Raw genomic sequence first — 14,526 nt, 5'->3', positions numbered from 1 at the left:
AATCTTCTAAAACACACTCAACGTAAGTTTCTCTCCGACGCCGTAGGATCCTTAAGAGATGTAGACTTGTACAGATATTAAATATTGTGGAACAATATTTAATATCTGTACAATTATATTCTTATTGATTAAATTCCTCAACCATTCACTAACCCGTCCATTTGTTTTACAGATTTTAAACTTATATTGATAGGGGGAAACAGACAGTTGCTTATGTATGGTGGCTACACGTTCACTAAAGCAAAATTGACACACTGGTATTGCTCGAAGCGGCTGAAGGGATGTACTGCAAAAGTTATCCTCAGCCCTGACCTGTCGAAGATACTACTCAGTGATAGATACCATCACCACCCCCCACCTGTGTATGTAAGGTGTGGTGATGGGCACTATGTAAAAGTAAGCAGCTGAGTTCTTAAAAGCCGTGATTTTCCTTAACAGAAACGGTTTCAATCAACTCCGCGGTTTATACTTTATTATCGTACTAGTTGACCTGCCCGGCGTCGCTTGGGTTGAATTTCTGGAAATCCTTCCGTAGAAGAGAAGGAGGGAAACCCTTCCTCTCCCCCATCCTTCCTTTCCCTGGGAAAGTCTACATAATAATAATGCCCTCCCTTTCGAATTTCGGCCACGGTGGCCAACTCTATACAGATTAGCCAACTGCGCGGGGCACATGATAGTGCACAAGTGAGTGCGCAATTACAGGTGTACTCTCTATTCCCTCACTCTCATAGCCCGATGGGATGGAAATCTGAGAGAGATCAGGCGTAGGACCGACGGCTTAACTTGCTCTCCGAAACACGGGGCGTCACACCGCCAACTTCCTAACTCTGAGGTATTGAGAGTTTCTTAAAAGAAAAACCCTATTTTGGGCCGACCCGGGATTCGAACCAGGACTTCGAAAACCTACGTACGAAACCTCAAGTTTCTAGACCCACTGGCTTGAGCTGTATGTTGATATCAGTAAAACTCTCCTTTTATATAGTCATAAACTAGTTTGTGCCCGCGACTTCGTCCGCGTGGACTATACTTTCAAATCCTTATTTTACCCCCTTAGGGGTTGAATTTTCAAAAATCTTTTCTTAGCGGATGTCTACGTCATAATGGCTATCTGTCTACCTCCCAGCCCGAACCGTCCAGTAGTTTGAGCTGCGCGTTGATAGATCAGTCACACCTATTCCTTCTTATTTAGATAGAGATTTTGTGAAAAATATAGTATTTAGGTTAGATATTTTTGCTTATGTATTATATTATAACATTGATATAATGTATACTTGATACTATTTAGAATTTAATAAAAATAAATTGTACAATACCTATTATAAACATACCTACTAGGGGATGCCCGTGGCTTCGCCCGCGTGGATTTCGATTTTTTTAGATCCCATGGGAACTCTTTGATTTTCCGGGATAAAAAGTAGCCTATGTCCTTCCCCGGAATGTATTCCAAGTCTGTACCTTTCATTAAAATCGGTTCAGCGGTTGGGCCGTGAAAACGTAGCAGACAGACAGACAGACACACTTTTGCATTTATAATATTAGTATGGATTATGACGAAGTAATTAGCCATTTTGAAATTATATAGCGTCTTTTTAGTCGATTTTTGTGATGTTCATATTTTTGTAATGTTTCATAAGTTGAATATTAAAGCTTGCATATAACCTCCGTCTTTTATTTATTGAAGTTATTCCTAAAATAATACATTAATTCATCAGCCATATTGAAAGTTCTGATTTCGTGTAAATATTGTATTATTGTAGATTTCTTATACTCGTATCTACAAGTATGTAGTGTGTGTGTGTGTGTGTGTGTCACGTAAATCAATACAAAAACAAACACAAAACACGTATAACAGTGCAATATACAAGTAATTAAAAAAAAAACCCCTCGACTAGACTGTGGTTTGCACTGCATCTTTTTCAGCCCGCCCTTTTAAGTGTATAAAATCCGCCATTTTAATTTTTTTTTAGAAACTTTAAATATAAAAAAGCTGATTGTATTCAACAACGTCAAAGTCAAATCATTTATTCAAGACAGACACACACACAACATACAACATTGAACACTGTACACTTTTTGATTGTCAGTTAGTGGATTTGTAAGATAATAAAGTAGAGGTGATAATTCATTACGTAAACTTAAAACTTAAGCTACGAGGGTTCCAAACGCGCCGAAATATAAAAAACACTTGTTATATAACTCTACTAAAATATGCTAAAACTTTGGTGTTCGGATTTTATATTAATAATTATTTTATATCACTTTTAGATTATACCTTCATATCAACTGGAGCAAAAAACAAACTACTACTGATGCATGGTTATACCTTCGCCCAAATGCACTCTCAGAGACGTTGGTACTGTTCACAGAAGAGCAAAGGTTGCAAGGCCAAAATTAGACTAGATGATAACGGCATGATATTACTTGCCGAACCATTTCATTGCCATGAACCTCCAAACCTTCATGTCACTAAAACGGGACAGTATTTCGTTTTGAGGAATCCGGCTCCTCGATAGTTAATTAATTTCAATTAATTTTCCTTATTTAATTTTCTTATTTAGACACACACGCACAAGGACATTTTAACTGATTTACAAGCCCAAATATAAATATGTAATACTTGTTAATAACTCTACTAAAATATGCTAAAACTTTGGTGTTCGGATTTTATATTAATAATTATTTTATATCACTTTTAGATTATACTTTCATATCAACTGGAGCAAAAAACAAACTACTACTGATGAATGGTTATACCTTCGCCCAAATGCACTCTCAGAGACATTGGTACTGTTCACAGAAGAGCAAGGGCTGCAAGGCCAAAATTAAACTAGATGATAACGGCATGATATTACTTGCCGAACCATTTCATTGCCATGAACCTCCAAGCCTTCATGTCACTAAAACTGGACAATATTTGGTTTTGAGGAATCCGGCTCCTCGAAACAAAGTCCTTATTTAATTTTCTTACTTAGGCCCACATGCTCAACGGCATTTTTAACCCCCGACCCAAAAAGAGGGGTGTTATAAGTTTGACGTGTGTATCTGTGTGTCTGTGTATCTGTGTATCTGTCTGTGGCACCGTAGCGCCTAAACTAATGAACCGATTTTAATTTAGTTTTTTTTTGTTTGAAAGGTGGCTTGATCGAGAGTGTTCTTAGCTATAATCCAAGAAAATCGGTTCAGCCGTTTGAAAGTTATCAGCTCTTTTCTAGTTACTGTAACCTTCACTTGTCGGGGGTGTTATAAATTTTTAATTTACACTTGTAACTGATTTACAAGCATAACTCATAACCGAGTAGGTTCCTGCAGTAGTGAAGTGTGAGGACGTTATAATTTAATGTTTATTATTAATTTATCATAAGTGGTTGTATGTTGTTACAATATAATATGGGTAGACACTGCCTCCTGAAACACAGTTTTCACTTCATCAGGAGGCAGGGCCTCACATTAAAGCTTGTAAACACTACGTTCTGTTAAGTTAATAAAGATTTATTTATAATGTATGATTTTTTTTATATCTTTGTTACCTACGAGTACCATCTCCCAAAGCGACTGTGATCCAAACTTCATACGTAGTCGTTGATCGTTCCTCACTGTATTGTTGGGGACAATACGCAGAAAAACTTTCAGCTTTTATAAAATAACGAAGGTCTGGCCCTCGCTGGCTCTTAGTGCATTGCTTAAGTCTTAGTAGTAGTTAATTGTTAATATATAATTTTCATTTATACTGTGTAGTTATTCTTTAAAGTAAGCTTGTAAGTAAAACAATATTCTTCGGTGATTTATGTAAATCTTTGTCTTGTTTTAAATAAATAATAATCTACTTATATATTCTGTCTTGAAATCTTGTCCAGTCTCCCCAGTTATTTATTTATCTACCTTTATATTTTTCTTGTATTTCTAATGATGTATAATGATATTTGACAATAGAAAAGGGTATCATGCGATTTTTAATCGACTTCATAAAAGGGGGCTATGTTTTCAATCCGTAGTATTTGTGTATGTCCGTGATTATCTTAAAGACTAATGAACCGATTTTTTCATTATTGTAATTAACGTGCTTTCAGGAAGGCATCAAGGTATCATTCCTTACTATGTATTATGTATTCTGAGGTAATATACATAAATGTACACTTATGTTCCCAATTTTGATATGTACACTGAACCGATTTGAAATTTCTTACTCCGGATAATTCTTCCTACTTCAACATTCAATGCACCCTTTGTTCTTACAGATTTTGAGTTCATTACCTTAAGTGGTAACAAGATGGTTCTCATGATGGGAGGCTACACGTATGCCCAAACAAGCAGACGACATTGGTACTGCTCAAAAAGGTTTAAGGGCTGCCAGGCTAGAGTGTTTCTCAATGATGATGACTCGGCTATAGTGTTTACTGATACCAATCACCACCATGAGCCCCCTGTTTACAAGAAAGGACCTATGGGTTATTATATTAAGATTAGAGGGTAAACTGATGACCTCCCTGGCGAAGTGGTAAGCGCTGTAGTCGTGGGAGGTCCCGGGTTCGATTCCTGGCAGTGGTTTGGAATTTGATAATTTCTAAAGGTCTGGCGGGAGGCTTCGGCCGTGGCTAGTTACCACACTACCGGCTAAGCCGTGCCGCCAAGTGATTAAGCGTTCCGATACGATGCCGTGTAGAAACCAAAGGGTTTAATGAAAACTGCCACACCCCTTCCAGGTTAGCCCGCTTCCACCTTAGACTGCATCATCACTTACCACCATGTAAGATTGCGGTCAACGGCTAACTTTTATCTGAATAAAAAAAAGTAACATACATAATTTTCTTAGACCATTATAATTTCTGACTCTACGATAATTTAATATAATAGTCGATTTCGATTACATAAAGTGTTTTATTTTTAAAACATATTATTTTCTTCTCGGGTTTTATTTTAAAACTACGTTATGCCGACTTAAATTATACAGAATTCAATTATATCGATTTCGATTTATATCGATCAAATCTGAAGTTTTACTGATTAAGGTTGTGCGTTGTTTGTCAGTCAGCTATGGTAAATACCTAAGGATATAATGTGCATTACTCCTCTATTGCTTTAAACTCTATCTGTCTATATCTTAAGGCCATGTCCCCACTAGGCAAACAGTGAGCGGCTGACTGTCTGCTGTTAAACTCTGAACGACGACATATCGGTCACTAAGTCAATGTCAAGTTAGCGGCGATTTGGCGACCACTTGGGAGGGTAGATAAACATTAGTAATATTAGTGTACTGTGCGTATCGTTTGCAAGCGAGAATTGGTAAGTGAAACGCTGCAAACCCTTTTTCTTCTAGGTAAACGCGTCTCATCTTAGGTCACATCATCACTTTACATCAGGTGTGATTGTGGTCAAGCGCTTGCCTATAATGAATAAAATAAAAGTAAGAAACTCCGTACATTACGCGCTATATGGACACTCCATTTAAAAATTATAGGGAGGTAAACTGGAACACTTAGCCGCTGACTGTTCGCCTAGTGGGGGCACGGCCTAAATCTAGATTTTCTATTATTTAAATTATCTTTCCTTTTGCTTGCAGAGTACACCTTAATTCCAAGTGGCTTGAAACACAAATTGCTCATGTTAGGGGGTTACACCTTCGCACAGACGATGAACGGTAGAAACTGGTATTGCTCCAAGAAGAGACTCGGGTGCAAAGCTAAAGTGAGACTGGATTTCGACGGTCAGATAATATTTGCGTATAACAGCCATATTCACGAGCCTCCCACATACCAAGTGACAAGTACAGGCGAATACCGTTATCGTCGATGTCGTCAACCGACAGCCATCCGATGCTAGACATAAATCTTGTCCACCTCCCTGGCACAGTGGTAAGCACTGTGGTTTTATTAGTGGGAGGTCCCAGGTTCGATTCTCGGCAGGAGATTGGAATTTTATAACGTCTAAATTTCTGCTCTGGTCTGGTGGAAGGCTTCGGCCGTGGCTAATTACCACCCTACCGGCAAAGCCGTGCGGCCAAGCGATTATGCATGCGTTCCGGTACGATGCCATGTAGAAATCAAAGGGATATGGGTTTAATGAAAACTGCCATACCCCTTCCAGGTTAGCTCACTTCCATCATAGACTGCGTCATCACTTACCACCAGGTGAGATTGCAGTCAAGGGCTAACTTGTATCTGAAAAAAGTTGTATTGAACTTGTATTGAAAAAAGTCTCTTGTAGAGACTTTAATTCGTCGTGGTGTTCGTCAACTGATAGACGTCCACTGCTGCACATATTCCTTGGTATTTTGTCGGGACTTCTATACGTCGTGGTCATTTGCCGCTTGTATTCAGCGGCTCCCTGCAACTCGTTTGTCGCCTATTCACCTAGGGTGGGGTATCCAACGCTGCGCTTGGGGTTCCAAAGATTGTAGAATGGCGACTTTACCTTACCCTCACCTCGCTTTACCAACCGATAGACCTCATCTTGGGACCACAATGGGTAGGCTCTAATGACTTTTCGATTTCTAGAGCATAAGTTTGCTAGACCGAAAATGTGGATGCAATATCGAGCATAGGTAGCTATGCTCTACATATAAAAAGAAAAGCTTGTTCGTCAAGCTTGTGTGGGAATCCAGCATAAATGTTAGTGACTGCTCATGTTATGTACCTTAATGATATTTTAGTTAAAATAATTTATTATATATTTAGTGTTTTAAATCAAACAGCTTAGTTTTTTCTTATAATAAAGTAAAATGAGCGATCGTCAGTGTTTGATTGAGAATGTTATGCCTGTACGAACATGGCTAATATTTCCATTTCCCCTCCAAGTAACCGTTTAGTTTGAGGTAAGTAGTTAGGAATAGAACAGGGTTGGCACCCGTTTTAAACATGTTTTATTTTATTGAAAAAAAGACAGCTGTAAACATGTTTAAACAAAAAAAAATTTTTAACTGATTTTTTTTTCAACCCTGACTAGAGACGACAAATAGTGCAACAGGTAGGTTACAACTTTTTAAATTTCAGTCCATCCCATGACTGTGGCGATATAAAGGCTTTTTTTATAATATACTCGTACATACTTGCGACTATAACGTGTTATTTCAGTTTTTTTTTTTAAGTTTATCTAACAGAAACACACCATACTTATAAACTCGATAGAATTACATTAATTTACAGTCAAAGCAAATCTTTAAATGCGTTTTCTCAAAAATCAAGTTTTTTTAAATAACACGTTACAGTCGCAAACAGGCGATATATTTTAAAATATTTGAGCTCTTTTCGATGATTTTACAAAACCTTATAACCAAGTATTTTCCTACAGATACCGTCGAAATCGTTGCAAATCCAATCCGGGTCAATAGCGTTCTGCTAATCTACAAAGGTCATACGTATTCACACATGCACAACAAAACAAGATGGTATTGCTCCAAGAGGCTGACCGGTTGCAAAGCTCGTCTAATCACCACTCCGGAAGGTGAACTGATCAACACTATAGGCGATCATAATCACCCTCCACCGCACCTGGTGAGGACGCAAGATGGGCAGGTTCTACGTTTTAGATAATGACATCTAAGTATTCTGTGTTTTTCTGTAAACTAAATTTAGAGTATCTGCATCTTTTTCGTTTTAATATTGCTAAAAAAGGACGGAACGTGAATTTTACATTTGAAGACTCTCAATTTTTAACCCCCGACCCAAAAAGAGGGGTGTTATAAGTTTGACGTGTGTATCTGTGTATCTATCTGTGGCATCGTAGCTCCTAAACTAATGAACCGATTTTAATTTAGTTTTTTTTTTGTTTGAAAGGTGGCTTTGGCTTGATCGAGAGTGTTCTTAGCTATAATCCAAGAAAATCGGTACAGCCGTTTGAAAGTTATCAGCTCTTTTCTAGTTACTTTAACCTTCACTTGTGGGGGGGTGTTATAAATTTTTAATTTATAATAATTTACACTTGTTAGTTGAGTGATTTCGGTGATATAATATATTTAAGCATTGAATCTCGTTGATAATAGTATGGGCACTTTCCTTTCCATAGTGCACCTACATATCATATAAATTGTCTATAGTCACTGATATATGGAATGGAATAGGTCTACAGGGTAATTTTTACCACGCAATTTTCTCAAAACCGTGATTTGGAGTTACTGAAGAGAAGAGTAAATAGATTCCGTAAAACTCGGGAGCACATTTGCAATTCCTTTGGTGGTGTTTTTTTTTGTGTATTCTATTATTCTTAATAATTTGTTATTACTACTCTTTAATGTTTAAGGTGTCTTAAATAAATTTATGGGTTAATTATTATTACGTATTTTATTGTTAGACGTCCTTATGTTATTAAAGTAAACATAATCGAAAAAAAACAAATATTAGTTAGCTTTCTAAGTGTATCTATTGGTTTTCTAGTTCAATTACCTATTTCTGTACTTACACCTATATTATTCTATCTATTTCTAATCCATTTACTTTTTAGACAATACATTGGAGTTCATACCAACTAAGAAAGGCACAGGATGGTTACTAATTTTCAAAAACCACACTTTCGGTTACGTGAACAAGATGAAAACTCGTTGGAAATGCTGTAAAAGGCCGTATGGGTGTAAAGCGCAGGTTATAACAACCCCGGAGGGGCATTTGGTTGAAGTTCTGTGCGGTGAACATAACCACCCACCGCCGGTTTTGTTTGTGCAAAGTCTGCAATCTACGAGTACTGTAAGATCTCTTCAAAATAGATCTCTTCAGGATAGATAGATAGAGAAACCAACGCGTTATACGCAATGTGGCCTGCAGTGAGTTTTCCATCAGGGTTAATACTCTGGAGAGAGTGCTCAGGAATTTCACAAACTTCCTCCACTTTCACAGTTTTACCATAGAACAGCGAGAAACCGTGAGAAGGTCAAATCCAATCTATTCGCCCGTGATATTCACCTCTAAAGTATGGAAAACCCTTCCAGCGTACCATATCACGTATAACTTAAGGGTAGTTCAAGGCAAGAGTGAAAAAGCACCATCTTCTAGACAAGCGAGCGCCAACCTGGACCTCGTCATTGCTTTCCATTAAGCATGATCGTGTGATATTCTTGTAATTAAAAAGAATTCGTCGTGAAAAATCAATTCACGAAGGTCTACTTTAAACTAATAATTACCAGGAGAAGTTCTACGAGATACACAGCTGCGAGAATCATCAGAGACGTATTTTCAAATACCATAATGATACTTGATAACATTACTAGAGAGTAGAGGTCGACACTGATGAGTCGGAACAAAAAGTAGTCTTCAGGTCTTTATCTCCATCCATGCGAAAAATCACGCCGATCCGTTGCCCCGTTTTGGCGTGATTGAAGGACAAACCAATGACGCTTTCGCATTTATAATATGGGTATTGATTTATGTAGTGGCCGCATTTTTTGATTGAGTTGTCTTAAAAGCCTGATCTTTTTACAGTTCCAATGAACCGTAGACCTAAGTACTCATATGAATTGATGCGTTTGTAAGAAAAGGGCTGTTGATAGACAGACAGACGGACTAGGGTTAGTTTGTTTTCTCATTTTGAGGTACGAAACCCTAAAACGGCACGGTTACTTTTTGGTTCAGTACTTACTGGTTTACTTAATCTATACTTGAATAAAATCTATTCAGTATACTTATTACGTTTATTATAAAGTTATGGTGATGAATAAATAAAATATTCCACATACTTACTTAATTAGTTTTATTGATATAAACATTGAAGTTGATAATAAAATTGTTATACACATCTGAGTAGTTTTACTTATAATACTATGGCCTAAACACTTCTCATTCTGAGAAGAGGCTCAGTAGTGGGCCGGCAATGTTTTGTTCACTATATTGATGATGATGATGATCATTAGTGTAGTCAGTAGACGCTAGGAGACTTTGAGCAAACACGACTCAATGATTAATATTTCAAATGTATAAATTCCATTGTTTTTACTCTGGCATAGTCAAATCTTTTTGGAAGATTCGGATTTGTTCCCGAGCAGAGTAACTTTTAAATGATTTAAAAAAAAACAAATTTAAAACCCTTCGGTATCTATGTACGCTTAGATCTTATAATACATATATACAAGTAACCTACCTATAGCATGTTTTAAATTTATTTTCAGATAGTACACGGAAATTCATACCAACCGGTCATGCCAATGATTTATTATTAATTTACCAGAACCATACCTATCGCTGCGTCAACGAAATGAAAACTAAATGGACGTGTACCAAAACGATGTATGGGTGTAAAGCGCAAGTTATGACTTCTGCTAAAGAGCGGTTGCTTCACGTTCTGAATGGTAAACATAACCATCCACCGCCGGTTTTCTTAAGAGGCGCGGGTGGAAAGGTTATCGGAATCCACAGTTGACGAAATTATGGATGTGTACCGAAATATAGTACTTACATAGTACATATACATATAATATAGTACACGGAAATTCATACTAACCGGTCATGCCGATGATTTATTAATTTACCAGAACCATACGTATCGCTGCGTCAACGAAATGAAAACTAAATGGACGAGTACCAAAACGATGTATGGGTGTAAAGCGCAAGTTATGACTTCTGCTAAAGAGCGGTTGCTTCACGTTTTGAATGGTAAACATAACCATCCACCGCCGGTTTTCTTAAGAGGCGCGGGTGGAAAGGTTATCGGAATCCGCAGTTGACGAAATTATGGGTGTGTACCAAAATAAAGTACTTACATAGTACATATACATATAATATAGTACACGGAAATTCATACCAACCGGTCATGCCGATGATTTGTTATTAATTTACCAGAACCATACGTATCGCTGCTTCAACGAATGAAAACTAAATGGGCGTGTACCAAAACGAAGTATGGATATAAAGCGCAAGTTATGACTTCCGCTAAAGAGCGGTTGTTTCACGTTCTGAACGGTGAACATAACCATCCACCGCCGGTTTTCATAAGAGAAGCGGATGGAAAGATTATCGGGATCCGCACGAATCGGATATATCGGTATAATATCGGGATCGGACGAAATTTCAAACACAGAGGCGCTCTATGCATGGCTGTATCCATTGGCAGGCTTGGCGCCATAGCCAGGTTTGAGGGTCCAAACCCTCTCTGAAATCCCAGACAAATTAAATTAATTTTAAAATGTAAAATACATTAGTTCGTAGTTAAACCATTTTTGTTTGTAATAATACCAAAAAAATTGATGCTCACTTCGCTGACGCTTTTATTTTATATTTGTTGCTACCCGCATCTGCGTGATTTTAGGTTTTTTCAATAACTCCCCGGGACCTCTTAGTTGTCCTTTCCCGGGTGCAAGGTACTCGTACCTCTGTAAACTGTTAAAATCGGTTAAACGAGGGGTCGTCAAAAGCTAGCAGACAGACAGGTTAAGCTTGTTGTTTCTTGTGAAATAATTGTCCTTTTCGTACATATGAAGTAATCGTCTTTTCTTTAAGATGTACTGGAATTCATACCAACCAACCGTGGCAAGGGCATGATGCTGATCTACAAGGGCTACACCTATACCCATATGACTCACAACACTCGTTGGTACTGTTCCAAGAAGGCAGGAGGGTGCAGGGCGCGACTTAAAACCACTTCGGAGGGGCAGCTAGTGCAAGTTCTAGAGAGTGAACATAATCATCCACCCCCCAATTTATATAGGGCTGCGAGTGGGAAAATTATTAAAGTGATGCAAGTTAAAAATATAGGTAAATAAAATTTTGTAATAAGAGAAGTTTCCGTAGCTTGCTCCCTATAGCTTCTTTCTTTTATCTGCTTTCAGTGCTGTCCATACAACCTTAGTTTGGTTCGCATTTGACTATTAATCAATCAAACTCAATGCGTAGAGACGTTCTTGGGATTATTACGGAACTCTGGCTAAACACAGACACGGATATTAGTTCCTAGAATGTACCTACACATTTTTTTTAAATCTAATAAGATCTTTAGAAGATAATTTAATAAGATCCAAACAACGTTTGATTTGAGCGCAATCTTCTGAAATTCTCAACAACTTATGTGATTTTAGCAAATATATAATATTTTTTAGCGAAAGTTTGTTTCGTTTTCAGTCCATCCATATCATCCAGGTAATAAATACTATAAGGGTGAAATGCAGAATAAGTGTACACAGTCATAATTTAAATTGTCCCATAAGTTTTATTTAAAATATCGTCTTTAATCTTTACGTTATAAAAATGATTTCTACATTAATCAGTAGTGTCAAAATTTTCTCAAAATTTACATTTTTTATTGCTTTGATGCAGGCTATTTTAACATATAAAAAATATTATTATAAATTTTGTGCAAATTGACTTTCATACAAAATATAGATGTCTCCTTACTACCTAGGCACTTTTATTGATTAATAAAATAAAATAAACTTTGTTTATTTTAGCCTTTTATTCGTTTATAAAACGATTTATTATCCAAATTATAAAATGAAATGTAGTTAAAAAAAATATCCAGGTTTAACAATAATGCTTATTTAATATTTGTCTGCATTTTTGTAAATTTCGTAACTCAGGGTTAGTAACGATGTGTTAAGCACAATTATAACAAATATTCTACCATTAAATAACATTTTTATAAAATGGCAACCAAGACAGCCGCCATATTTGCTTTTAGTTCGATGACAGATCGTTGGTGAAAAAATTAATACATTTTCGTTTAAAAATATATCAGGGTTAATAACGCGATTTGCCTGTAACCGGTAAGTTTGATTTACAAGTTATTTGTTGATTTTACTTGTGTAAGATGTACAATATCCACTAGGATACGAATTATTGTCAAATCAATAGCTATTCCTGTAGGAGATAATTTCTCAGTTTAGGTACGTTTCGTAACGTTTCGTTACGCAACGAAACTTAGTTCTCAGTTATCTAAGGTTGCGTTCACAATTAGTTCTTGATATAATAAGTAACCCACCCAAATATTAAAATATATACATTTATAAAAATATATTTTTATATTTTTGTACCTACTCGTTGACCAAAGTAGGTTGTAGTGGATAAAGTAATGACGAGAAACGGGGATGAATGAAGGAAGAGATCGTATACTGCGCCGGCCCGAAGTAATTAGGGAACAGGGCAGGAAAATTATGTTGATTTTAACTTGCCATGTTAGTTATTATGTCAATAGGGGGGGACAAAAACTTGTGTCAAAAATGACATTTTATGAATAAACGTTTTTCAGGTCCGATGACAAATGCAGAGAGGCAAAAAAAATACAGACAAAAATTAAAAGAAAATAATCCAGAAAAATATAATGAAAAAAGAATAGCCCATTTAGAAAAAGTAAAAGAGAATAAAAGAAAGATTTCAGAACTTACTGATAATGAAAAAGAACAGAGAAGAAGGAAATGGAGGCAATATTCCGCTAAATACTATGAAAAACAAAAAAAATAACATACATAAAACTCCAACAACAATAATGTTGATTTTCCTTTTTTAATAATAAAGTTGATTTTTCTCAAATTACTTTATTTATTTCTTTGTTTGTGTAATCTCACCCTATCACTATCAGTTTCGTAACAACCTATCAGTTTAGTTACATTCTCAGATTAGTTACGATTTCGTTACGGTACATCTATTTTGCATTTCACCCATAAGCGATTGGATTATTAGCTGTTAGGGCTTTAAAACCCGTGGGCACCAGGGTGGGCATTAGAGTTAGACAGTTATATGATACAATAGTACTTTACTTTGGGTTGCCTGGAAGACATCCACTGTAGTGATAAGGTCGCCCTTTGTTTTTTAAGTGTATCCCGTATTTTTTTCTTCGTAATAGTATTAAGCAATAAAGATGTTGAAGAAATGTGATAATAAATAAATAAGTACTCCTTTTTATTAAACAACTTAATAAGCAAACAATTTAAGTTAAAAAAAAATATATTTTTCTTTATTTCAGACGTACAGTTAGAGATCATACCCAGCAATCGCAGCAGTGGACATCTCCTCGTGCACGATGGATACACTTTCGTGTCAATGAATAGCAAAACGAGATGGTACTGTTCGAAGAAGAAGGTCGGATGCAAGGCCAAACTGATTGTTACTCCAGAGGGAAAGTTTGTTGAGATGTTGGGGCACCATGACCACTTGCCTCCAAACTTATATCGTGTGAATGGGCAGGTCTTTAAAGTTTAATATAGTTAAACCACAGGTTAAACTCTAGAATTAGCTCTCTTTAGATTCGAATTTCGAAGAACTAATAAAATAATGTATTTTTCTATCGTTTTTTGTTTTTCATAACTTTTTAAGAAGTTTAATTACCAGAGAGAGATAAATATATCTATACTAATATTATACATGCGAATGTGTGTGATTGTCTACTGGTTTTCCACGACCCATCCGCTTAACCGATTTGGATGAAATATGGATGAAACGCACTTGCACACTGTGGAATCAACTTCCATCTGCGGTGTTTCCATTAGATTACAACATGGGGTTATTCAAGGGGCAGACCAACAAATCCCTAAAAGGCCGGCAACGCATTGGCGATTTCTCTGGTACTGCAAATGTTCATGGACGGCGGTGATCAATTAACGTCAGGTGATCCGCCTGCTCG

At 36.6% G+C, this 14,526-nt stretch overlaps 1 protein-coding gene across 2 annotated transcripts; it reads left to right on the top strand.

The window, feature by feature from the left end:
• Positions 1 to 11,086: 11,086 nt before the first annotated feature.
• LOC123868962 lies at positions 11,087 to 14,188 on the top strand. Of its 2 annotated transcripts, none has more exons than XM_045911684.1 (2): positions 11,087 to 11,669; positions 13,156 to 13,379. In XM_045911684.1, exons 1-2 carry the CDS (start codon positions 11,453 to 11,455, stop codon positions 13,365 to 13,367), a joined length of 429 nt encoding a protein of 142 aa, XP_045767640.1. In that variant the 5' UTR covers positions 11,087 to 11,452; the 3' UTR covers positions 13,368 to 13,379. The 2 variants fall into 2 exon arrangements, with proteins under 2 accessions (XP_045767640.1, XP_045767639.1); XM_045911683.1 differs by lacking the exon at positions 13,156 to 13,379 and adding an exon at positions 13,870 to 14,188 and having other exon boundaries at positions 11,103 to 11,669.
• Positions 14,189 to 14,526: the final 338 nt, after the last annotated feature.

The sequence above is a fragment of the Maniola jurtina genome, chromosome 10 (genome assembly GCF_905333055.1).
Source record: "Maniola jurtina chromosome 10, ilManJurt1.1, whole genome shotgun sequence".
NCBI classification, from domain to species: domain Eukaryota; kingdom Metazoa; phylum Arthropoda; class Insecta; order Lepidoptera; family Nymphalidae; genus Maniola; species Maniola jurtina.
This window is presented reverse-complemented; position numbering and strand designations above follow the sequence as displayed.